The sequence below is a fragment of the Coregonus clupeaformis genome, chromosome 9, assembly GCF_020615455.1.
Source record: "Coregonus clupeaformis isolate EN_2021a chromosome 9, ASM2061545v1, whole genome shotgun sequence".
In the NCBI taxonomy this organism is placed as follows: Eukaryota; Metazoa; Chordata; class Actinopteri; order Salmoniformes; family Salmonidae; genus Coregonus; species Coregonus clupeaformis.
Genome location: NC_059200.1, coordinates 20,284,275 through 20,310,938, shown reverse-complemented (window position 1 = coordinate 20,310,938; position 26,664 = coordinate 20,284,275). Strand labels below are relative to the sequence as shown.

General features: G+C 42.0%; 1 protein-coding gene across 1 annotated transcript in view; it reads left to right on the top strand.

Moving 5' to 3' along the window:
- The window catches only part of LOC121573437 (trimeric intracellular cation channel type B), a 47,491-nt gene that overhangs the window by 4,877 nt on the left and 15,950 nt on the right, over positions 1-26,664 (top strand). Inside the window, exons 2-3 of the mRNA XM_041885440.2 lie at positions 15,649-15,805; positions 24,835-25,019. Of these exons, the coding sequence (XP_041741374.1) occupies positions 15,649-15,805; positions 24,835-25,019 (342 nt within the window). The remainder of the gene's footprint in view (positions 1-15,648; positions 15,806-24,834; positions 25,020-26,664) is intronic.

Sequence of the window (26,664 nt, the reverse complement as noted above, 5' to 3'; positions counted from 1 at the left end):
CGCTGACTTTGTTCTTGAGTTGCTGATGTCCTTTGCACTTCATGATGGCCACCTGCTCAGGTAGTGAGACTGCTTTTATCAGTCTCTCCATTTGTGCCTTGTGTTTGATCGGAAGGTTTCCTGTTGTGGTGAAGTTACGTCTGACCCATTGTGGTCCATCTGTATGGACTGCTCCATGAGCATATGCTGAGTCAGTGTAGATGTTCACAGTCTTTCCTTCAGCCTTTTCCAGGGCTTGAGTCAAACCAATGATCTCAGCTAGTTGGGCTGAGGCAGGTTGTGGGATGATGTCTGATTCCAGGGTCACGTGTGACCCGTCTGGAAGCTGCTGTACCACTGCATATGCTGCTATGTTCCCTTCTTCTCCTCTATAGCAGCATCCATCGGTGTACAACCATAGATCAGGATTGGTAAGGGGTTCGTTTCCCAAGTCTGGTCGCAGTTTCAGTTCCTGTGCCGCCCTCTCTTCGCAGGAGTGTGCCAACCCTTCTTCTGCATTGAGTGCGTCTGCCATGTTTTTGTCGGTGTTGACAAAAGTAATGTGTGATTGGGTGCATTTATTCTGGATTTTGTTCTTTCTTTCAGCGCTGAACGTGAATTCCTTGCTCATCAGATATGCTGCAACCCCATGGTGCGTATGGATTTCCAATTTGTGGCACATTACCAGGTGGGCGGTTTTTTTCAATAGCTTTTGCCACTGCAGCCACGTACCTGGAACATGTTGTCTGACCTGCTTCAATATGGTCCAACTTAGAGGAATGATACATCAGTACTCTTCTCTCCCCCTCTTGTTTCTGAAAAAGGATGGAAGAAGTGAACCCCTCCTTTTCAGAAACATCAAGATGAAATTTGTTTTTGTAGTCGGGTGCTGTCAGAGCTGCTGCCACCGAGAGATCGGTTTTTAGGAGAGCAAACGCTGTTGATGCTTCAGGTGTCCAGGTAAGTGAGGAGTGTAAGTTTCTTGGTCCTGCTTCTCTCACTATTTCTCTCAGTGGTTCAGTCCTGGATGTGTAGTCAGGGATGTGGGTACGGCTGTACCCTGTCAACCCCAGGAAGGACAACATGCCTGACACTGTGGTGGGACGTGGATGATGGAGTATGGAATCTCGGTGGGATTTCGAGAGACCAGCACCTTCTCCTGAGATTTCTCTGCCAAGGAAAAGGACAGTTCTGCGACAGGACTGGACTTTGCTCATTTTGACCTTGTAGCCTTTGACAGCCAAGAAGTCAAGTAGGGTTTTTGTCATTTGTAGACAGAGATCAGATGTGGGAGCCCCCCAGCAAAAGGTCATCTACATATTGGATGAGTATCACTCCTTCAGGGATTTTCAATTCAGCCAGGTGTGTCTTTAGGATATGATTGAAGATTCCGGGAGAACACCTGTAACCCTGTGGAAGAACCGAATACGTATACTGTTGATGTTCATATGTGAAGGCAAAGAGAGGCTGTGAAGCCTCATCCAGTGGAATGCTGAAGAAGGCATTAGCCAGATCCACAACGGTGAAGTATTGGTGTTTTGGTGAGAGATTACTCAGTGTAATGTGAGGGTCAGGGACAGGTAGGTCAATGGGTGCAGTGACGTCGTTCACTGCTCGGAAGTCTTGTACCATCCGGTATGTTTCACCTCCTGTTTTCAAGACTGGTAAGATTGGTGTGTTCCATGGAGACACAGTGCGATATATGACACGAGCTCCCAACAACCCATCTATGGTTGGTTTGATCCCCCCTGGTCTGTTCAGGTTTCAGACGGTACTGTGTTCGGTAGATAGGAATTTGATCAGGGTTGAGTAAGGTGATGGTGACTGGTGCCACCTGTAGTTGTCCAACATCAAATGGGGTGTGTGTCCATATGCCTTCATCAATGGTGGAAAGCAGTGCTTGTGATGAGGGGTGGTCTGTGTAAGGTTTACCATGGTGTCTTGGGAGAGTCAAACGTTCAGGAAGGCAATGTTCCTCTGTGTCAACTGTCATAAACCTCCACATGTTCTCAGTGGTGGCTTTGGTTATTCCTGGAGTTTGGGTGAGTTCCCACTGGAGTTTGGATGCTCTTCTGATCATAGGCCCAAGGCTCCTTGCTTCAAAACCGTCTCCAACTGCCAGTGTAACATGGGGAGCAGATTCTTCGCCCAGTAGGTACCAGGATTTCAAATGGGAAGGTAGGATAACCGGAGCAGCCACTCCTTCCTGTCCACACACTATGGTACAACATCTGATTGTTGGTGTCAGGTGCATCATGTTTTCATCCCAGTCATCGGTATATGGGTTGACATCATTATCAGTCACATTAAGTGTACAGTGGATTTCAGCTTGAGGAGTCTTGTATGGGTGAAATGTGTAAATGAGTTGTCTCAGCTGGTTGAACTTGAATTGAACCTCAGGGGTTCCTTGGCCGGATTCGATGCACTTCAACCAGTATATTTCTTGGGTCAGGGAGAGCACTGGAGTTGGGATGATGGGTAGCATCAGCACCCTAACTGGATGAACTGGTGTGGAGGTAATGGGATCAATGGAAACCTCCACACCCTTTTTCGGTAAGGTAGATTGAACATTTCAGTTTGCACAATAGGTCCCTTCCTAATAGGTTGATTGGACAGTTGGGACAATATAGGAATTGATGCTTCAAATTGGAAGGGCCCCATTGGAAGAGCAATGGTATGGTCTTAGTGCCATGTTCCCCACTAGGTGTCCTCCTTGCACCACGAACACAGGCGCTTGTACCACTGCAGGACTTAGGAATGGGTTATAAGGGTTAGTTGGAGGAGTGGGTGTGTATGCGGGTGGTGTGCTCTTCGCTTCCTGTGGCAGGGTCGGATACAGTGGTGCTGAGGGCGCTGGTATGTCACTCATGGACTGTGTCCCCACTATTGGTGTTGTCTCAGTTGTGGGTTCAATCACCACACCCATCATGTCTGGTTTCTTGTATGGGTGTGCTCGTCGTGTTTCCTCAATTGCCCACGTACCTATCCTTAGCTCAGCCTCTGCTCTCTCTCTGTGTTTAGTCCCTTCCTTCTTGAATAAGTGAGACTTATTCCTTTTCACTTCACTTTCTGTTCCTTCCCTCACTGCCTCCCCTAGCTCTATCTCCATAGAGATGAGTTGCCCTTTAGACGGGGCACCCCCGCTAAAGTAACCTGCCTGTGTCCATTTGAGTCTCACTCCCTCCCACACTTTCTTTACTGTCTTATACTGTTCTTTCCCTCCCGCTCTATCCTGTATTCTTTGATCTAGATATTCATTAAATTTGAGTTTTGGGACGGTAGTGGTTGCCATGGTTATACAGTTTATTAGACTATCTTGGTGCTCTTAGCCCGTCACTGGCCGAATCCAGCAATGTATTCTTGGCGCTGACTGAGATTTATCTCTGATGTCCCACCCTCGTACACAAAAAATGTTCAATGCTTTATTATTAGGAATTATTTTACAAAAGGTATTATTGTTTTTCAATTATTCGAATTATTATATATTTTCCCAAAAGGTATCAGAACCGCCCTTTTGGAACAATATATTAACAAACCCGAGCGCTCCCAAAACAATCATCAATTTAATCCCATGAATTATTTTGCAAAAGTTATTATTGTCTTTCAGGTACTCGAGCTATTATATACTTTCCCAAAAGGTATCAGAATCGCCCTTTTGGAAGAATACATTAACAAACCCAAGCGCTCCTAAAATAATTATCAATCTAATTCTAGGGATTTATTTAGCAAAAGTTATTATTGTTTTTCAGGTATTCGAGTTATTATATATTTTCCCAAAAGGTATCAGAATCGCCCTTTTGGAACAATATATTAGCAAACTCGAGCGCTCCCAAAATAATTATCAATTTAATTTTGGGAATTATTTTGCAAAAGTTATTATTGTTTTTCAGGTATTCGAGTTATTATATATTTTCCCAAAAGGTATCAGAATCGCCCTTTTGGAACAATATATTAACAAACTCGAGCGCTTCCAAAATAATTATCAATTTAATTTTAGGAATTATTTAAATACCAACACCGCAAGAGGGAAAAAGTTCAAGTCAGCTTTTAGCGCAGCGGCTACATAACAGGCAAAATAGGACTCGGTGGTCCTCTTAAAAGTTATCAACTAGTTAGTCTCATGAAACGGCCAATCTTACACAACATTCAGGTTATCATTTCAACAATTACATTTTTCATTACATATCAGCATCAACACACGAATTCAGTTTAAGTTCCTCACAGTACATATAGTTGAGTGCCACGTCAACCAAATTGCCCGACTATCTGAACTTGTATTTTTTATTATATATTTTTTTGATTCTCCTCAAGGAGACTCCCAGTCGTTTAAACCATTCAACTGGCGTCTAGTCGGGAGAACCTTTTCTGGACTTGGATTCTCACGGAATTAACTCAACCCGACTATCTGAATCTTTTTATCAAGTCACCAGATCCTTCTCTTGTGGATCAAATAAAAGGGTCCATCGCTTGAACCAAAAACTGTAATAGGCTTCTCACTAGAAAGCCGCATTTCAACAGGAAATAAAACCACTGTAACTAGACTTCTTCTCTTAGAGTCACATTTCAACAGTAAAAACCTAAGATTTCAGATATCAACAGCAAAAAATAAAAGGGTCCGTCTCTCGTGAACCTCAACCTCTGTAACTAGACTCCTCCCCTAGAGAGTCACATTTCAACAGTAAAAATAAAAGGGTCCATTTCTAGTGAACCAAACCTCTGTAAATAGACTCCTCACTAGAGAATCACATTTCAACAGAAAATAAAAGTCGGTCCTTCTCTTGTGAACCACTGTAACTAGACTCCTCTCTAGAGAGTCACATTTCAACAGTAAAAACCTAAAGAATTCAGATATCTTTACATATGTGCCTTTTGAGTCATAATAGATATGTTATAAATTTATCAGTAATCCATACTCACGCCCAGTACTACTGATCATAATTTGGGTTTATCCTACAATACAATATGCAGATTTTGTTTTAACAGGTTCTGCTTACCTTTGTATTGACGGCCGTCTAGATCAGTTTCCTGAGGCGAGCTGGATTCCCGGCTGCTCCTGCGGACAGGTCACCCGTCCTTTCAGATCCGTCTCTTACTTGTCTCCTGTCTCTATCAACTTTTATGGACCGAATTCAGAGTTAGAAAACCCTCCTCTGCTACCAAGTTTTGTTGATAAAACAAGTTTACTGGAGAACGGAGACCAAGTAGAGACTTTCGGACACGGTGGATAATTGTATAATATGAGGCAGTTTATTCAGAGGTAAAGATATCTGTAAATAGCGTGCACGGACCCGTTCGTCAATCTCGTAGGGAGATATCTGAGAGCGCCCCTAAACATTGTGTGCTGACATTTTATACAATAAAATAAAGTAGGTTGATTCTAGGAGTTCTGATCTTCTGATTGGTCCTGATGAGTTGGTCGAGGTCACTTCCATTGCATTGGCTCTGAGTCGGGTTGTCTGTCTTCAGATGTTCAGCCTAAAAGAAGGGATTTTGTGTGTGCGTGTGTTATCAGTAATAATGTGTGTGTGTGTAATAATGTGTGTGTGTGTGTGTGTGTGTGTTTTGGGAAAATGTTCAGCCGAAAGAGGGGATTTTGTGTGTGCGTGTGTTATCAGTAATAATGTGTGTGTGTGTGTGTGTGTTTGTGTTTGTGTGTGTCATGGGAGAACTCGTGAGTTGGAAGGACTGAGAGACCTATGGCGTGGGTGTTGTTCTTAGCCACCTGCTGACAAGGCCGACAAGATAGAAGTCTTTGTCCATTGTATTAAATCCGAAGGCCCAACACAAGATGGGTCATGCACAAAATTTTAGCCAGACCAAGCTATAACATAATATATTTACTACGACAGAACATTCTACACAATTCTCCCGATTTGGCCACGTTGATATTGAGATCGTTTACCGTCATGTTTTCATTTTCTAAATCCCCACAACTGGATGGCATAATAATATTATGCAATGGATTATTGTTGCATGGACATTTTGAGATCCCTCAATCTTTAAGAGTGACATATTTATGCTTTAGTCCACTTTCCAAATGTATTTATGGTTGATCTATTTGCCCAGGTGAAATGAATAAGGGCAAGTCACACCACTTTTGCACTCTTGAAGTATTTAAACATCACGCTTGAAGTACATATTTGTGAACAAAATAAATGTGTTGTCCCAGTGATCTTCACACACACACACACACACACACACACACACACACACACACACACACACACACACACACACACACCCTTATTGAGTACTCCCACTCCAACAACCATAGAGATTAGACTCATCATACACATACTACTGTAACTTAGATCCAGACTGTACTGCTGAAGCTATGCAGACATATTATATTCCTTTTGATACTCAGTGCCAGGGATGGGAGGCGAGGCCCATCAATAATGGTCCTCCTTTCTGGTTATTTTCTGGCATCAAGGTTGCCTCAAGACTCACTGAGGAAAAACATGGCCCAAATAAAATGATAAACAAAACTGGATTATAACACAGAATGTGTAATTCTAGTAGGTACAGGACAGGACTACTGTACCTTGAGTTGCCTGACACTATGCCCAATCTGTTATGTTTATATGTAACTCTGGTAGTGGCTCAGTCTGAAGACAGGTGGACTTTTACTGCCTCAACATTGACCTTTTCTCCAAACAAACCACACATGGGTTCAAGTCCCAAGTACTATTTGAAATGATTCAAACACTTTTAGCATTTGCTCTAGTCTCCTTGGAGTGCCAGATACACCAGGTTTGCACTTTTGCAACTATTCTATTGGTTCCATTGCAGCAGGCAAGTTCAATCAAGCCCAGATAAAGTATTTAAAATTATTTTAAATAGTGTTTGAGCCTAGGTCTAAAACAAACCTCCCATTGTTGTCCCTGGCTACCACAGTGTAACATCTGTCTATTTTAGAGCAGAGTGGCTTCACTTACTTGTGTGTACTTCACTTACTTGTGTCCTCAAATCACCCCTCCTCTGGGTACGTGTGTGTGTGTGTATGTGTGTGTGTGTATTTGTGTGTGTGTGTATTTGTGTGTGTGTAACACAATATGTTTGTGGCCTTCATTTTGATGGATTCTACAACACGTCAAGACAAACAATAAGAATGGAGTCTAGAGCCATAATAATTGAGTCTAGAGCCATAAGAATGGAGTCTAGAGCCATAAGAATGGAGTCTAGAGCCATATCAGAGATAGATTGTAGAACTTAAGACACAAAGAACACCAGAGCTTATTAGAACACCAGTGCTGCTCTCTACTTTTAGACAGCGCTGGATTTTGTCATGATTCCCACAAAGCACTTGGACTTTACATTTTCACTTAAAATAGCTGCCACATTCTAGACTAGAGGCTCAATGAAAAGCTTTACTGAACATTAGTTTGCCTTTTACTGTTTATTACAGACTTATATATAGTAACATTGTAATTATTTTTCACAGGGCCACTTTTACTTGTCTTTATACAGAAGAGTTATCTCAAGCACTGTCCAAACTACACTGAGTGAGGTCTAACATGGAAAACAGAGCATTAGTTATAAGTCATTCTACTGTGAACAATCGGTAACCTAAAAATAAGTGTTCCATCCTCTAGCAGGGCACTCAGAGGAGACCTAGCAGAGAGAGAGAGAGAAAGAGAGAGACTCTCCCCAGTCTCTCCCAAACTCTAATGGACTCTGTGATATAAGACTGTTCTCTCAGGGCGACATCTAAAGACACATCAAAGTGTTTTATATACAGGCCTCTATAGAAACAAGCTGCTGCTTGCAACATAATGAATGTACCCTGTAGACCGGAACTACAGAAAGACAGTGAGACAGGTTACAGTACATTCTGTCCCTTCTGTTTGGAGAGCATGTGAAATTATCACAGACTGGGGCCAACTCTTCTAGCCTGGTTCCAGATCTGTTTGTGCTGTATAACCAACTCCTATGTGGTTGTTGTTATTGAATGTGACAAGACAGCACAAACAGATCTGGGACCAGCCTACAAGTCCCCAGGACGACACCAGAAGTGCAGGCAGAGCTCAGAGCTGTGTTCAGTTTGTCATTGCATCTGGTCTTTTTCTCACTTCACCAACAGGTCAGATTTGACTTGTAAATGCCCTCTGAATGCAAATCTAGCTGGTTACCACAAGGTATCTTGAGGCCTGCTGGTCATGGTGTAATCTACACAGTCTGCTTAGCGATAGTGGACATCAGAGGAGGCTGGTGGGAGGTGCTATAGGAGGACAGACTCATTGAATTGACTGGGATGGAATAATGGAATGGTACCTAACACATCAAACACATGTAAACAACACGTTTGACTCCATTCTATTTCTTTCTATTCCAGCCATTACAATGAGCCCGTCCTCCTATAGCTCCTCCCACCAGCCTCCTCTGCTGTACAATGCCTTCTATACTGGTCAACTAAACAAGCTGTCTCTACAGGGTGTCTCTCTCTGCTGGTGTTTGGGACTCTCTGTGCCTAAGTGAGTTCCCGGTGAGAGATTGTACTCCAGCAAGCATTCATTTTTTGGGTGTCATTCATAATAATTTACCTACAGTCCCTGTCAGAATGCAGAATTAAAGTGCTCACCAAACCTTCACAGTGTAAACACTGCCTATCTTCTCTCAGTACTGTATATCCACCGGGTAAATACTGTCATTCACAAAAGGGGACGTTATGGGACATGCAGTCCTTTCCATGACGTACTGTAGATTCAATCTTTTAGGCTCTTTATGGGACTCTTGGGACACAAACATCTCTTGGACTCACTCTTTAAGTCCCATTTACTGGAAGAAAAGCTTGTTTAGCCATTCGTTAGGGATTTTCTGTATCGACGAACAACCTCTTCTATATGCAAAGTAGCAACAACCCACTCAATGAATAACAGCCCCTAGCTGGCAGCATAACTTGTTCACCCATTCCTAATGGCATCTCTGTAGCAAGGAATAGACTATTAGCCTGGTCCCAGGTCCGCTTCTGCTGTTTTGCCAAATTAGCCTGGTCCCAGATATGCTTGTGCCTCTTGCAAACTGTTGGGAACTTTGGCAAGACAGCACAAACTGATCTGGGACCAGGCTAATAGACAAAGCACAAGCTTTACTAATTAAAAATGTACTGAAGCTGCATGCAGTGGAACTAGCAGTGGAACTAAAAGCATTCGTTGACAAAACCTCTCCTGTTTACTTATGCTGAACAGGTGCAGCGACCTTCCTTAGTTCCTGTTGCTTGGCTGGCTGTTTTAAAAGCCTCAAGGCATTAACTGCTTTTCAACTGCAGGAAGCTCATCACCGCTGCTGCTGTATATGGCAAAACACACTGTTGTAGGCCTATGTGACAAAACACACTGTTGTAGGCCTATGTGACAAAACACACTGTTGTAGGCCTATGTGACAAAACACACTGTTGTAGGCCTATGTGGCAAAACACACTGTTGTAGGCTTATATGGCAAAACACACTGTTGTAGGCCTATGTGACAAAACACACTGCTGTAGGCCTATGTGGCAAAACACACTGTTGTAGGCCTATGTGGCAAAACACACTGTTGTAGGCCTATGTGACAAAACACGCTGTTGTAGACCTATGTGTCAAAATAACCCACTCCATGCGCTCCTCTGTTGTTCTGGTGCTGTGTAATAATCTGTCTCATCAGTACATATGAAGAGAAGAAATTAAAACAGCTACATTTCTCAACCCACTAGGGACTAGGCCTACTGTAAATGATTGTCTGTAAATATCAGCTTCAAAGTTGTTGATAAGATCCCAAGAAAATTGCATTAGTTATCTATACATATTTTGATAACACCTACGGTAGCATTTACATAGTAAAAAGTCATTAAATGAATAGTTTTTACTTATTTGCATAGGTAGGTATTAAATAATGTACATAGTCATTAATGTTGTTCCTTTGTGGATGTTGCAGGTTATGTGTCCCAGTAGACAGGTATGTAACTGTTTCACCAGTCATTATTGTAACCATCCCATCCACCTGCTACAGTACTACCACAGTACTACTGCTATAGTTAAGACTGAGCCATACACTATGTATATTGTATGTCTCTGAGTAAACCCAGCTTCAGGGATCCACTGTTGACACAAATCTTTTTCCCAGAAGGCTTTTTCCCGGATCTGATGCATGCATGGCTACCGCTCCATGCTTATTTTTTTTAATAACCTTTATTTAACCTAGCCTGGTCCCAGATCTGTTTGTTTGGACTTTACAACTGTTTGCCTGAGGAGTTGGCAAGAGAGCACAAACAGATCTGGGACCAGGCTGTATTTAAGCTTTGTTGCGTCTGTGTTATGGAGAAGGAGCCATGGCTTCTCTCCTAATCCTGCAACCACAATTATATAACTGTTTTTTAGGCTTATTAAGAGGTTATTAAGGCTGTTATAACCTGCTTTCAATTGACTACAACCTGCTTTCAATTGACTACAACCTGCTTTCAATTGACTACAACCTGCTTTCAATTGACTACAACCTGCTTTCAATTGACTACAACCTGATTTCAATTGACTACAACCTGCTTTCAATTGACTACAACCTGCTTTCAATTGACTACAACCTGCTTTCAATTGACTACAACCTGCTTTCAATTGACTACAACCTGCTTTCAATTGACTACAACCTGCTTTCAATTGATGATTTGCATGATGACAGTTATTTTGATTAGTGACGTTGTTGTGGTATTGATATGCTGTAACTAACCACTACTTCAGTTGCAACATGAACTACTATGCTCCAACGCCAAATGCTGGCGACCATGGAGGCTGTCAGTTCTGACGTATGTGTGTGTTCAGATGGGTACTGCTGCGCAAAGCTGGCTGTCCATCTGTGGTGAACAGCGATGCACAAAATGAGATTTCATCAGATATTCAATGGTTGTGCAAACGCTGGTTGTTGGTTCGGTGACGCCTGCGATTTGTAGTTGTGAGGAACCTTTGTGCATATTTTGTGTGTTGTTCATTTGTGTGTATTTCTGTGTGTGTGTGTGTGTGTGTGTGTGTGTGTGTGTGTGTGTGTGTACGCGCGCATATGGGTGTGTTATAACTGTGTACCCGGGTAATCACTAATCCGTATTGTTGTAGCCATTTCATGTGATGTTTGTTGATATTAAACAGAGTGTGCAAGATGCCCAGTGATAATGAATGTCCCACTGCTGTTAGTTCCTCCTGTTAAATATCTCTTAACCTCTCTCCCCTTTGATATGTTGATGCTGGCTGTTTTTGGAGTTTAGTCTAGCGGTACCATTGACTCTGCCAACTCCAGACCACTCATTATCCCAGGAGACCTGCAGGGGTTCGATCTCTCTCCCCACTCTTTCCATTTATAATCCTGTTCTAATTTTCTCATTTCTAATGTTCCGTTTTAAATACAACAAATCGGGACAAGTACCGTATTTTCCGCACTATAAGGCGCACTTAAAAGCCTTTAATTTTCTCAAAAAACGACAGTGCGCCTTATAATCCGGAGCACCTTATATATGGATCAATTGGTTAATTGGTTGATCCATACTGGTTGTACACGGCGCTCAAGGCGCTCTGTCAAAATGTTTCAGTATGAAAAACCGATAAAAACAATTTAATAATAATGAAATGTTTCAGTACGACTGGTAAACTACAAAGCCGCACCGCTTGCAGCATTACGGCTACCGTAGTCAGTAAACACCGGTAATGTGCTTACTCACAGTCCCACACCACTTGTGTGTGTATAACGACCCCAAAATTGTTGTCAGAACGCTTAATAAAGTTTGACTTTATCTGACTGTTTTGTTGACATTCCCTTTAGCACAGCTCCATCTAGTGGATGCATAACGCAACCCCAGTCAAACGTTTGACTGCAGTATCTTCTATTCTATGCGCCTTATAATCCGGTGCGCCCTATATATGAAAACAGTTCTAAAATAGGCCATTCATTGAAGGTGCGCCTTATAATCCGGTGCGCCTTATAGTGCGAAAAATACGGTAAGTAAGGTTCTGTACATGTATTTTACAAAACACAACATGCTTGACCCTGCTGTTGTTGAATTATTGAAACAAAAATAAATAAGTAAGCGTCTGCAGTGTTATGAAGGGCCCTACAGTGGTCAGGAGTTAGAACTGTAAACTACATGGCTTCATAGTTAGAACTGTAAACTACATGGCTTCATAGTTAGAACTGTAAACTGCATGGCTTCATAGTTAGAACTGTAAACTACATGGCTTCATAGTTAGAACTGTAAACTGCATGGCTTCATAGTTAGAACTCATGGCTTCACAGTTAGAACTGTAAACTACATGGCTTCATAGTTAGAACTGTAAACTACATGGCTTCATAGTTAGAACTGTAAACTGCATGGCTTCATAGTTAGAACTGTAAACTGCATGGCTTCATAGTTAGAACTGTAAACTACATGGCTTCATAGTTAGAACTGTAAACTGCATGGCTTCATAGTTAGAACTGTAAACTGCATGGCTTCATAGTTAGAACTGTAAACTGCATGGCTTCATAGTTAGAACTGTAAACTGCATGGCTTCATAGTTAGAACTGTAAACTACATGGCTTCATAGTTAGAACTGTAAACTACATGGCTTCATAGTTAGAACTGTAAACTACATGGCTTCATAGTTAGAACTGTAAACTACATTGCTTCATAGTTAGAACTGTAAACTGCATGGCTTCATAGTTAGAACTGTAAACTACATCGCTTCATAGTTAGAACTGTAAACTACATTGCTTCATAGTTAGAACTGTAAACTGCATGGCTTCATAGTTAGAACTGTAAACTGCATGGCTTCATAGTTAGAACTGTAAACTACATGGCTTCATAGTTAGAACTGTAAACTACATGGCTTCATAGTTAGAACTGTAAACTGCATGGCTTCATAGTTAGAACTGTAAACTACATGGCTTCAGTTAGAACTGTAAACTACATGGCTTCATAGTTAGAACTGTAAACTGCATGGCTTCATAGTTAGAACTGTAAACTACATGGCTTCATAGTTAGAACTGTAAACTGCATGGCTTCATAGTTAGAACTGTAAACTGCATGGCTTCATAGTTAGAACTGTAAACTACATGGCTTCATAGTTAGAACTGTAAACTACATGGCTTCATAGTTAGAACTGTAAACTGCATGGCTTCATAGTTAGAACTGTAAACTTTATGGCTTCATAGTTAGAACTGTAAACTGCATGGCTTCATAGTTAGAACTGTAAACTGCATTGCTTCATAGTTAGAACTCATGGCTTCACAGTTAGAACTGTAAACTACATGGCTTCATAGTTAGATATGTAAACTACATGGCTTCATAGTTAGATCTGTAAACTGCATGGCTTCATAGTTAGAACTGTAAACTGCATGGCTTCATAGTTAGAACTGTAAACTGCATGGCTTCATAGTTAGAACTCATGGCTTCACAGTTAGAACTGTAAACTACATGGCTTCATAGTTAGATCTGTAAACTACATGGCTTCATAGTTAGAACTGTAAACTACATGGCTTCATAGTTAGAACTGTAAACTGCATGGCTTCATAGTTAGAACTGTAAACTACATGGCTTCATAGTTAGAACTGTAAGCTACATGGCTTCATAGTTAGAACTGTAAACTGCATGGCTTCATAGTTAGAACTGTAAACTACATGGCTTCATAGTTAGAACTGTAAACTGCATGGCTTCATAGTTAGAACTCATGGCTTCACAGTTAGAACTGTAAACTACATGGCTTCATAGTTAGAACTCATGGCTTCACAGTTAGAACTGTAAACTACATGGCTTCATAGTTAGATCTGTAAACTACATGGCTTCATAGTTAGAACTGTAAACTGCATGGCTTCATAGTTAGAACTGTAAACTACATGGCTTCATAGTTAGAACTGTAAACTACATGGCTTCATAGTTAGAACTGTAAACTACATGGCTTCATAGTTAGAACTGTAAACTACATGGCTTCATAGTTAGAACTGTAAACTACATGGGTTCATAGTTAGAACTGTAAACTGCATGGCTTCATAGTTAGAACTGTAAACTACATGGCTTCATAGTTAGAACTGTAAACTGCATGGCTTCATAGTTAGAACTCATGGCTTCACAGTTAGAACTGTAAACTACATGGCTTCATAGTTAGATCTGTAAACTACATGGCTTCATAGTTAGATCTGTAAACTACATGGCTTCATAGTTAGAACTCATGGCTTCATAGTTAGAACTGTAAACTACATGGCTTCATAGTTAGAACTGTAAACTGCATGGCTTCATAGTTAGAACTGTAAACTACATGGCTTCATAGTTAGAACTGTAAACTACATGGCTTCATAGTTAGAACTGTAAACTACATGGCTTCATAGTTAGAACTGTAAACTACATTGCTTCATAGTTAGAACTGTAAACTGCATGGCTTCATAGTTAGAACTGTAAACTACATGGCTTCATAGTTAGAACTCATGTCTTCACAGTTAGAACTGTAAACTACATGGCTTCATAGTTAGAACTGTAAACTACATGGCTTCATAGTTAGAACTGTAAACTACATGGCTTCATAGTTAGAACTGTAAACTACATGGCTTCATAGTTAGAACTGTAAACTACATGGCTTCATAGTTAGAACTGTAAACTACATGGCTTCATAGTTAGAACTGTAAACTACATGGCTTCATAGTTAGAACTGTAAACTACATGGCTTCATAGTTAGAACTGTAAACTACATGGCTTCATAGTTAGAACTGTAAACTACATGGCTTCATAGTTAGAACTGTAAACTGCATGGCTTCATAGTTAGAACTGTAAACCGCTTGATCCTGGATCCTAGTTTATCTAGAATGTCTTTCTTTGAGGCAGTGTCCATAGTCTGACTGAAAATGAATGAACACAATCCTGAAAGGCTTTGCATATGGGGAGACAGTACGGACACTGAGCAGATACCATCACTAATCAACAATCAGGCGAGATGAGGACATATCGTGTCTCTGGAATTGACCTGGTTCTCATTTGTATATCTACTGTTCGTGAATGTTTAACAGCCATGGAAGTCTGAAAGGACCTTCCTCAAACAGTGACACTCCTGTAATGTGAAACTCCTCCACTGTAATCTCTCCTCTCGCTATGAACATATTGTTCTGCTATGCTTTTAGCTCCTCTGCAGATTTATAACAACATATTTGCTAGAACTGACAAGTAGAGAGCATTAAACAAGAATACACAATACACTCCTTGTTCCATATAATTGTTGACTTATTCTAATTAATCAATTAATCAAATGTATTTTATAGAGCCCTTTTTACATCAGCAGTTGTCACAAAGTGCTTTACAGAGACCCAGTGCAGCCTTTTCCATCAGATCAGTAGCTGTCACATTGTTCCAAAATAAGGTTAGGATGTTGATGTTAGAGAAAGTCTATCAATAGCTGATGACTTCAAAATTGATGATGATGATGATGATGATGATGATGATTAGGAGGATGAGGATGAAGTTTCTGCTAATAGATTTACAGTCAGGCTTTTTTCTAAGCCCCTCCAGGGTTTCTCATTATCCTGCACATTGTGTTTGATGTTATGAAAATGTATGCACTCACTAACTGTAAGTCGCTCTGGATAAGAGCGTCTGCTAAATGACTCAAATGTAAATGTAAATGTTGTACTTTTTCGTTATTTGACTTAGTTTTCGATTAACTACACTAACCTCCGCTGGTGACTGGGTTACAGGAGTCCTGGAGGTGGCGAGGAGGAGCCCGTTTGCCTGCTGGTTCAGTTCTATGCTGTACTGCTTCGGAGGGGGCATTCTCTCTGCCCTCATGATGGCTGAGGCCCCCATAGCCCCTCTGTCCAAGAACATCAACGTCCTCATGGCCTCGGTCATCTGGTGAGTGGAGAGGAGAGAGGGAGGGAGGGAGACAGAGATGGGGGGAGGGAGAGAGAGAGAGAGAGAGAGAGAGAGAGAGGGGCGGAAGGAGGGAAAGAGAGAGGGGTGGAAGGAGGGAGTTGAGTTGATGCCAAAGAGCTCGATTTTGGTCTCATCTGACAACAACACTTTCACCCAGTTCTCCTCTGAATCATTCAGATGTTCAATTGCAAACTTCAGACGGGCCTGTATATGTGCTTTCTTGAGCAGGGGGACCTTGCGGGCGCTGCAGGATTTCAGTCCTTCACGGCGTAGTGTGTTACCAATTGTTTTCTTGGTGACTATGGTCCCAGCTGCCTTGAGATCATTGACAACATCCACCCGTGTTATTCTGGGCTGATTCCTCACCGTTCTCATGATCATTGCAACTCCACGAGGTGAGATCTTGCATGGAGCCCCAGGCCGAGGGAGATTGACAGTTATTTTGTGTTTCTTCCATTTGCGAATAATCGCACCAACTGTTGTCACCTTCTCACCAAGCTGCTTGGCGATGGTCTTGTAGCCCATTCCAGCCTTGTAGGTCTACAATCTTGTCCCTGACATCCTTGGAGAGCTCTTTGTTCTTGGCCATGGTGGAGAGTTTGGAATCTGATTGATTGATTGCTTCTGTGGACAGGTGTCTTTTATACAGGTAACAAGCTGAGATTAGGAGCACTCCCTTTAAGAGTGTACTCCTAATCTCAGCTCGTTACCTGTATAAAAGACACCTGGGAGCCAGAAATCTTTCTGATTGAGAGGGGGTCAAATACTTATTTCCCTCATTAAAATGCAAATTAATTTATAACATTTAAACGTACAAAATCAGCAGGGGATCAAATACTTTTTTCCCTCACTGTAAGTATCAAAAGTAAATGGAATTGCTAAAATATACTTAAGTATCAAAAGTCAAAGTATAAATCATTTCAAATTCCTTATATTAAGCAAACCAGACGGCACAATTACATATATATATATATATATACATTACCAGTCAAAAGTTTGGACACACCTACTCATTCAAGGATTTTTCTTTATTTTTACTATTTTTTACATTGTAGAATAATAGTGAAGACATCAACACTATGAAATAACACATATGGAATCATGTAGTAACCAAAGACATGTTAAACAATGTCAGGGTTGAGTGTAGAGGTAACGTAGATTCACACGCAGGACACACAGAGGTTCGAACAGATGTCTTTAGTTAAGTCCAAGGAACAAGCCAACCACGGCAACAGGCCACAGGCGAACTTTACGCACAATGGTAAGTACAAAATAAATGCGCACAAAGTGCGCGACTCTCTCTAACAACACAATATAGAGAGAACAGAACAACGAACTAACACAACACGTGACATCGAACAATTACACACAACACCTGACCAAACTCAAGAGAACTAAATAGGACGCATAATGAACACTAACAAGGAACAGGTGTAACAAAACAGACAAAACCAATCAAACATAGAAACATAGAACGGTGGCAGCTAGTACTCCGGAGACGACGACCGCCGAAGCCTGCCCGAACAAGGAGAAGGAGCAGCCTCGGCCGAAACCGTGACAAACAAATCAAAATATATTTTATATTTGAGATTCTTCAAATAGCCACCCTTTGCTTTGATGACAGCTTTGCACACTCTTGTCATTCTCTCAACCAGCTTCATGGGGTAGTCATCTGGAATGCATTTCAATTAACAGGTGTGCCTTCTTTGTGGAATTGATTTCCTTCTTAATGCGTTTGAGACAATCAGTTGTGTTGTGACAAGGTAGGGGTGTATACAGAAGATAGCCCTATTTGGTAAAAGACCAAGTCCATATTATGGCAAGAACAGCTCAAATAAGCAAAGAGAAATGACAGTCCATCATTACTTTAAGACATGAAGGTCAGTCAATACGGAACATTTTAAGAACTTTGAAAGTTTCTTCAAGCGCAGTCGCAAACACCATCAAGCGCTATGATGAAACTGGCTCTCATGAGGACCGCCACTGGAATGGAAGACCCAGAGTTACCTCTGCTGCAGAGGATAAGTTCATTAGATTTACCAGCCTCAGAAATTGCAGCCCAAATAAATGCTTCACAGAGTTCAAGTCACAGACACATCTCAACATCAACTGTTCAGAGGGGACTGTGTGAATCAGGCCTTCATGGTCGAATTGCTGCAAAGAAACCACAACTAAAGGACATCAATAAGAAGAGACCTGCTTGGGCCAAGAAACACGAGCAATGGACATTAGACCGGTGGAAATGTGTCCTTTGGTCTGGAGTCCAAATTTGAGATTTATGGTTCCAAACGCCGTGTTTTGTGAGACGCAGTGTGGGTGAACGGATGATCTCCGCATGTTTATTTCCCACCGTAAAGCATGGAGGAGGAGGTGTTATGGTGTGGTGGTGCTTTACTGGTGACACTGTCTGTGATTTATTTAGAATTCAAGGCACACTTAACCAGCATGGCTACCACAGCATTCTGCAGCGATACGCCATCCCATCTGGTTTGGGCTTAGTGGGACTATCATTTGTTTTTCAACAGGACAATGACCCAACACACCTCCAGGCTATGCAAAGGCTATTTTATCAAGAAGGAGAGTGATGGGAGTGCTGCATCAGATGACCTAGCCTCCACAATCCCCCGACCTCAACCCAATTGATATGGTTTGGCATGAGTCGGACGGCAGAGTGAAGGAAAAGCAGCCAACAAGTGCTCAGCATATGTGGGAACTCCTTCAAGACTGTTGGAAAAGCATTCCAGGTGAAGTTGGTTGAGAGAATGCCAAGAGTATGCAAAGCTGTCATCAAGGCAAAGGGTGGCTATTTGAAGAATCTCAAATATAAAATATATTTTGATTTGGTGAACACTTTTTTGGTTACTACATGATTTCATGTGTGTTATTTCATAGTTTTGATGTCTTCACTATTATTCTACAATGTAGAAAATAGTAAAAATAAAGAAAACCCCTTGAATCAGTAGGTGTCCAAACTTTTGACTGGTACTGTATACAGTTGAAGTCGGAAGTTCACATACACTTAGGTTGGAGTCATTAAAACTTGTTTTTCAACCACTCCACAAATTTCTTGTTAACAAACTATAGTTTTGGCAAGTCGGTTAGGACATCTACTTTGTGCATGACACAAGTAATTTTTCCAACAATTGTTTACAGACAGATTATTTCACTTATAATTCACTGTATCATAATTCCAGTGGGTCAGAAGTTTACATACACTAAATTGACTGTGCCTTTAAACAGCTTGGAAAATTCCAGAAAATGATGTCATGGCTTTAGAAGCTTTTGATAGGCTAACTGACATCGTTTGAGTCAATTGGAGGTGTACCTGTGGATGTATTTCAAGGCCTACCTTCAAACTCTTTGCTTGTCATCATGGGAAAATCAAAAGAAATCATCCAAGACCTCAGAAACAAAATTGTAGACCTCCACAAGTCTGGTTCATCCTTGGGAGCAATTTCCAAACGACTGAAGGTACCACGTTCATCTGTACAAACAATAGTACGCAAGTATAAACACCATGGGACCACGCAGCCGTAATACCGCTCAGGAAGGAGACGCGTTCTGTCTCCTAGAGATGAACATACTTTGGTGCGAAAAGTGCAAATCAATCCCAGAACAACAGCAAAGGACCTTGTAAAGATGCTGGAGGAAACAGGTACAAAAGTATCTATATCCACAGTAAAACAAGTCCTATATCGACATAACCTGAAAGGCCGCTCAGCAAGGTAGAAGCCACTGCTCCAAAACCACCATAAAAAAGCCAGACTACAGTATGCAACTGCACATGGGGACAAAGATCGTACTTTTTGGAGAAATGTCCTCTGGTCTGATGAAACAAAAATAGAACTGTTTGGCCATAATGACCATCATTATGTTTGGAGGAAAAAGGGTGTTGCTTGCAAGCCGAAGAACACCATCCCAACCATGAAGCACGGAGGTGGCAGCATCATGCTGTGGGGGTGCTTTGCTGCAGGAGGGACTGGTGCACTTCACAAAATTGATGGCATCATGAGGAAGGACAATTATGTGGATATATTGAAGCAACATCTCAAGACATCAGTCAGGAAGTTAAAGCTTGGTCGCAAATGGGTCTTCCAAATGGACAATGACCCCAAGCATACTTCCCAAAGTTGTGGCAAAATGGCTTAAGGACAACAAAGTCAAGGTATTGGAGTGGCCATCACAAAGCCCTGACCTCAATCCTATAGATTAGATAGAAAGTGTGTGTGAGCAAGGAGGCCTACAAACCTGACTCAGTTACACCAGCTCTGTCAGGAGGAATGGGCCAAAATTCACCCAACTTATTGTGGGAAGCTTGTGGAAGGCTACCCGAAACGTTTGACCCAAGTTAAACAATTTAAAGGCAATGCTACCAAATACTAATTGAGTGTATGTAAACTTCTAACCCACTGGGAATGTGATGAAATAAATAAAAGCTGAAATAAATCGTTCTCTCTACTATTATTCTGACATTTCACATTCTTCAAATAAAGTGGTGATCCTAACTGACCTAAGACAGGGAATTGTTACTAAGATTAAATGTCAGGAATTGTGAAAAACTGATGTATTTGGCTAAGGTGTATGTAAACTTCCGACTTGAACTGTATATATTTTGTTCTTCAGATAGCCAGGGGCACACTCCAACACTCAGACATAATTTACAAACAAAGCATTTGTGTTTAGTGAGTCCGCCAGATCAGAGGCAGTAGTTACGACCATGGATGTTCTCTTCATAAATACGTGAATTTGACAATTTTCCTGTCAAAATGTAATGACTACTTTTGGGTGTCAGGGTAAATGTAACGAGTACTTTTGGGTGTCAGGGAAATGTAAAGAGGACTTTTCGGTGTCAGGAAAAATGTAACGATTACTTTTGGGTGTCAGGGAAATGTAACAAGTACTTTTAGGTGTCAGGGTAATGTAACGAGTACTTTTGGGTGTCATGGAAAATGTGTGGAGTAAAAAGTACATTATTTTCTTCAGGAATGTAGTGAAGTGTATTTAAATATAGTGAAGTAAAAGTAAAAGCTGGCAAATATATAAAAGTAAAGTAAAATACAGATACCCCCCAAAAACGACTTAAGTAGTACTTTAAAGTATTTTTACTTAAGTACTTTACACCACTGATGAGGCTCTCACACTCCGGATAAACAGGTGATTGAAAAATGATATTTTGGGGGGAAATAATTGGGGGAACTGTAGATTATATAATAATAGATTCGGTAGATAGTATTTCAGATGTATCAGAGTGTGACTGAGTAAAAGAGCACCCATTAAAAAACATCCACCTTCATCCATGCTTCCTCTTCAATACCACAGTGTTTTAGTGCCCTCTGATGGGCTGAAAGGCAACATGTATTTCAAGTCTAATCAAATGTTATTGTTCGCATACACATATTAAGCAGATGTTATTGCGGGGTATAGCGAAATGCTTGTGTTCCTAGCTCCAGCAGTGCAGTAATATCTAACAATTCTTAACAATATACACAGATATAAAAGTAAAATAATGGAATTAAGTAATATATAAATATTAGGACGAGCAATGAGACCGGAGTATAAATACATATATATGTGATGGGATGTATAGACATTATGGACAGACAGTATGTGGATATAATATTTAGTATATCTGTAGAATATGTAGGATAGAATAGTATAATATACAGCAATAGTTGAATAGGATGGCATTGACTAGAATACACTATATACATATGAAATGAGTAAAACAGTATGTAAACACTATTAAAGTGACCAGTGCTCCATTATTAAAGTGACCAGTGATTCCATGGCTATGTACATAGGGCAGCAGCCTCTAAGGTGCAGAGTTGAGTAACCAGGTGGTAGCCGGCTAGTGACAGTGACTAAGTTCAGGGCAGGGTACTGGGAGGAGGCCGGCTAGTGATGGCTATTAAACAGTCTGATGGCCTTGAGATAGAAGCTGTTTTTCAGTCTCTCGGTCCCAGCTTTGATGCACTTGTACTGACCAGGCTGTGGCTCTGGTGGTTGATGTCCTTGATGATCTTTTTGGCCTTCCTGTGACATCGGGTGCTGTAGATGTCCTGGAGGGCAGGCAGTGTGCCCCCGGTGATGCGTTGGGCAGACCGCACCGCCCTCTGGAGAGCCCTGCGGTTGCGGGCGGTGCAGCTGCCATACAAGGCGGTGATACAGCCCGACAGGATGCTCTCAATGGTGCATCTGTAAAAGTTTGTGAGGGACCAAACTGAATTTCTTCAGGCTCCTGAGGTTGAAGAGGCGCTGTTGCTATTGCGCCTTTTTCACCACACTGTCTATGTGGGTGGACCATTTCAGATTGTCAGTGATATGTACGCCGAGGAACTTGAAGCTTTACACCTTCTCCACTGCGGCCCCGTCGATGTGGATGGGGCGTGCTCCCTCTGCTGTCTCCTGAAGTCCACGATCAGTTCCTTCGTTGTGTTGATGATGAGGGAGAGGTTATTTTCCTGGCACCACTCTGCCAGGGCCCTCACCTCCTCCCTGTAGGCTGTCTCGTCATTGTTGGTAATGAGGCCTACTACTGTTGTGTCGTCTGCAAACCTTCACCACCCTGGTGGGCGGCCCGTTAGGAAGTCCAGGACCCAGTTGCACAGGGCGGGGTTCAGACCCAGGGCCCTGAGCTTAATGATGAGCTTGGAGGGTTCTATGGTGTTGAAGGCTGAACTATTGTCAATGAGCAGCATTCTGACATAGGTATTCCTCTTGTCCAGATAGGACAGGGCAGTGTGCAGTGCGATGGCGATTGCATTGTCTGTGGATCTATTGGGGCGGTACGCAAATTGAAGTCGGTCTAGGATGACAGGTAAGGTAGAGGTGATATGATCCTTAACTAGTGTCTCAAAGCACTTCATTATGACAGAAGTGAGTGCTATGGGGCGATAGTAATTTAGTTCAGTTACCTTTGCTTTCTTGGCTACAGGAACAATGGTGGACATCTTGAAGCAAGTGAGGACAGCAGACTTGGAAAAGGAGAGATTGATATTTAACAACCTGTGTTTGTCAGGTTCTGGTTACCTTTTGCTTTATACTGTATAAATGGTAGAGTAGCTGCTGCCTTGGGAGCAGCTAATGGGGATCTCTAATAAAATACAACTAAGTGGTAGCCATATTAGGGATATAATTTGATCAGTGGAGGCTGGTGGAAGGAGCTATTGGAGGATGGGCTCATTGTAATGGCTGGAATGGAATCAATGGAATGGAGTCAAACGTGGCTTCCATTTGTTTGATGTGTTTGATACCATTCCATTGATTCCATTCCAGCCATTACAATAATAATATAATAATATGCCATTTAGCAGACGCTTTTATCCAAAGCGACTTACAGTCATGCGTGCATACATTTTTTTTTGTGTATGGGTGGTCCCGGGGATTGAACCCACTACCTTGGCGTTACAAGCGCCGTGCTCTACCAGCTGAGCTACAGAGGACCACAATGAGCCTGTCCTCCTGTAGCTCCTCCCACCAGCCTCCTCTGATTTTGATAGCACCCACATTGGATGATTATGACTATGTGCTAGCGTGACAGAATATGCTAATGAGCGGGCAAATGACCACACAGAGGAATGGACAATTAGCCAATTAGTCAGCCATTAGCCATGCTCCAGCCTGTGAAGATGAATTATAACTGGGTCGCATAACATGTCACTGTATCATAGAAACACACAAGATCAAGCCAGTCAATGTACATCATAGAGAAAACACAAAACCCCACAGAATCATTAGTGTTTGCTAAAATCTGTGTTTGCTTTCCCAATCCCCCATGATAATGACATACGGAAGAACAAGAACAGTGTTATGCTGCACACATTGTAACTCTGTCAGCCATGTAGTATTTCTCAGGCACTGAAGGATTGGTTTGTTCTCCAGTGGGACGTGGATATTATATTTATTCAGCTTACTACTTCCTGACTGTATATTCTTTCCCAGGGTCCCCCGCCCAGGCAAACCGGCGACCCAGGCGGTCCCAACATATGTTAGCCAACCCTTTTCTTTCACGTCTTGTCTTATCATCAGTAATCAACATTTTCAAAATAATAGATTTGGTAGATAGTATTTCATTATTCTTACCTCCTCACATTATATACTGAACAAAAATATAAACGCAACATGCAACTATTTCAAAGATTTTACTGAGTTACAGTTCATATAAGGAAATCAGTCAATAGAAATAACATGACTGAGAAGGGGTCCCACAGGTGAAGAAGCCAGATGTGGAGCTCCTGGGCTGGCAAGGTAGAGAAATTAACATGCAATTCTCTGGCAACAGCTCTGGTGGACATTCCTGCAGTCAGCATGCCAATTGCACGCTCCCTCAAAACTTTGTCATTGTGTTGTGTGACAAAACTGGACATTTTCAAGTGGCCTTTTATTGTTCCCAGCAGACGGTGCACCGGTGTAATGATCATGCTGTTTAATCAGCTTCTTGATATGCCACGCCTCTCAGGTGGATCGATTATATTGGCAAAGGAGAAAGGCTCACTAACAAGGATGTAAAGAAATGTGTGCACAAAATTTGAGAGAAATACGCTTTTTGTGCGTATGGAAAATGTCTGGGATTTTTTGTTTCAGCTCATGAAACATGGGACCAACACTTTACATGTTGCGTTTATATTTTTGTTCAGTGTAATTGGAAGAGGAAGCGTAAACTCTAACATAGCCTATTAGCTAGAAAGGTAACTCCAAACACATTTTCACTAAGAGCAGCTGTTTAGCTGGTTAAACAAAGGTTAGCCATGTGTTGGCAAAAATGAATGTCCAAGTCAAGAATGCTAACCAGCAGCCAGCGGCACATGCTGCACTGGTAGCCTATTAGCAGGTGCTTTTTCAAAGCCTATTTCAGATACTCCAGTGGGTGTAATTGGCTCCAATTAGTGTAATTTGCTCAATATTAGGAGTTGAGAAATATAATTAGAATGTATGTAATTAAATTTCAGTTTATTCTGTTGTTGCTTAGCAATATTCATAAAAACACTGGGGGGGGAAATGTGTTCTAGGTACCTGGTGTTCTACTGCCCCCAGGATGTGGTGTACTCCTGTATTGTCCTCTTCCCTCTGCGTCTGGTGCTGACGGGTATGAAGGAGGTGACCCGCACATGGAAGGTCCTGGGGGGGGTGGCTCAGGCACACAGCAAGTACAAGGATGGACTGCTGGTGATGATCGCTATAGGATGGGCTGAAGGTAGGAATATCACTGTTTAGTATATATACATATACAGACAAAGTCTCTCTTCATGGTATAGTATCATTTGTTTTTAAGGTAAGTACCTTTGTTTGTTGTGTACTGACACAATGGCCAAACGTATGTGTACACCTCTTCAAGTTAGTCGATTCGGCTATTTCAGCCACACCAGTTGCTGACAGGTGTATAAAATCGAGCACACAGCCAAGCAATCTCCATAAACAAACATTGGCAGTAGAATGGCCCGTACTGAAGAGCTCAGTGACTTTCAATGTGGCACCGTCATAGGATGCCAACTTTCCAAGAAGTCAGTTCGTAAAATGTCTGCCCTGCTAGAGCTTCCCCGGTCAACTGTCAGTTCTGTTATTGTGAAGTGGAAACGTCTAGGAGTAACAACGGCTCAGCCGCAAAGTGGTAGGCCACACAAGCTCACAGAATGGGACCGCCGAGTGCTGAAGCGCGTAGCTCGTAAAAATCACCTGTCCTCGGTTGCAACACTCACTACCGAGTTCCAAACTGCCTCTGGAAGCAACGTCAGCACAAAAATGGTTATTCTGGAGCTTCATGAAATGGGTTTCCATGGCCGAGCAGCTGCACACAAGCCTAAGATCACCATGCGTAATACCAAGCGTCGGCTGGAGTGGTGTAATGCTTACTGCCATTGGACTCTGGAGCAGTGGAAACATGTTCTCTGGATTGATGAATCACACTTCACCATCTGGCAGTCCAACGGACGAATCTGGGTTTGGCGGATGCCAGGAGAACGCTACCTGCCTGAATGCATAGTGCCAACTGTAAAGGAGGTGGAGGAGGAATAATGGTGGAGGAGGAATAATGGTCTGGGGCTGTTTTCCATGGTTCGGGCTAGGCCCCTTAGTTCCATTGAAAGGAAATGTTAACGCTACAGCATACAATGACATTCTATATGATTCTGTGCTTTGTGGCAACAGTTTGGGGAAGGCCCTTTCCTGTTTCAGTATGACAATGCCCCCGTGCACAAAGCGAGATCCATACAGAAATCGTTTTTCGAGATCGGTGTGAAGAACTTGACTGGCCTGCACAGAGCCCTGACCTCAACCCCATCGAAAACCTTTGGGATTAATTGGAATGCCCAATATCAGTGCCCGACCTCACTAATGTTCTTGTGGCTGAATGGAAGCAAGTCCCCGCCACAATGTTCCAACATCTAGTGGAAAGCCTTCCCATAAGAGTGGAGGCTGTTATACCAGCAAAGAGGGGACCAACTCCATATTAATGCCCATGATTTTGGAATGAGATGTTCGACGAGCAGGTGTCCACATACTTTTGCCATGTAGTGTATGTGTTGTGAATGCAATACACACAATCATACAGATTCTGACAATCTCTGACCACAATGCGCTACTCTAGGGTACCACTCAGTGGTGTAGTTCAGGGTAAACACAAGTAAAAACAGTTTACCCACCTTTTGCGGAAAAATGCATTGAAAGCATAGGGAGCGTTACCTTTTTCACTGCGACCGACGGTCAGAGTTTACCCACCTATTTCTTATCACTACATTACTGGTACCACTGTTTGTGTGCTGCTCACTGACAAGCATGTCGAAAAATATGCCCAGATGCGGTACACAGACATAAACTCTTTCTCACACATTCAATATAAATTG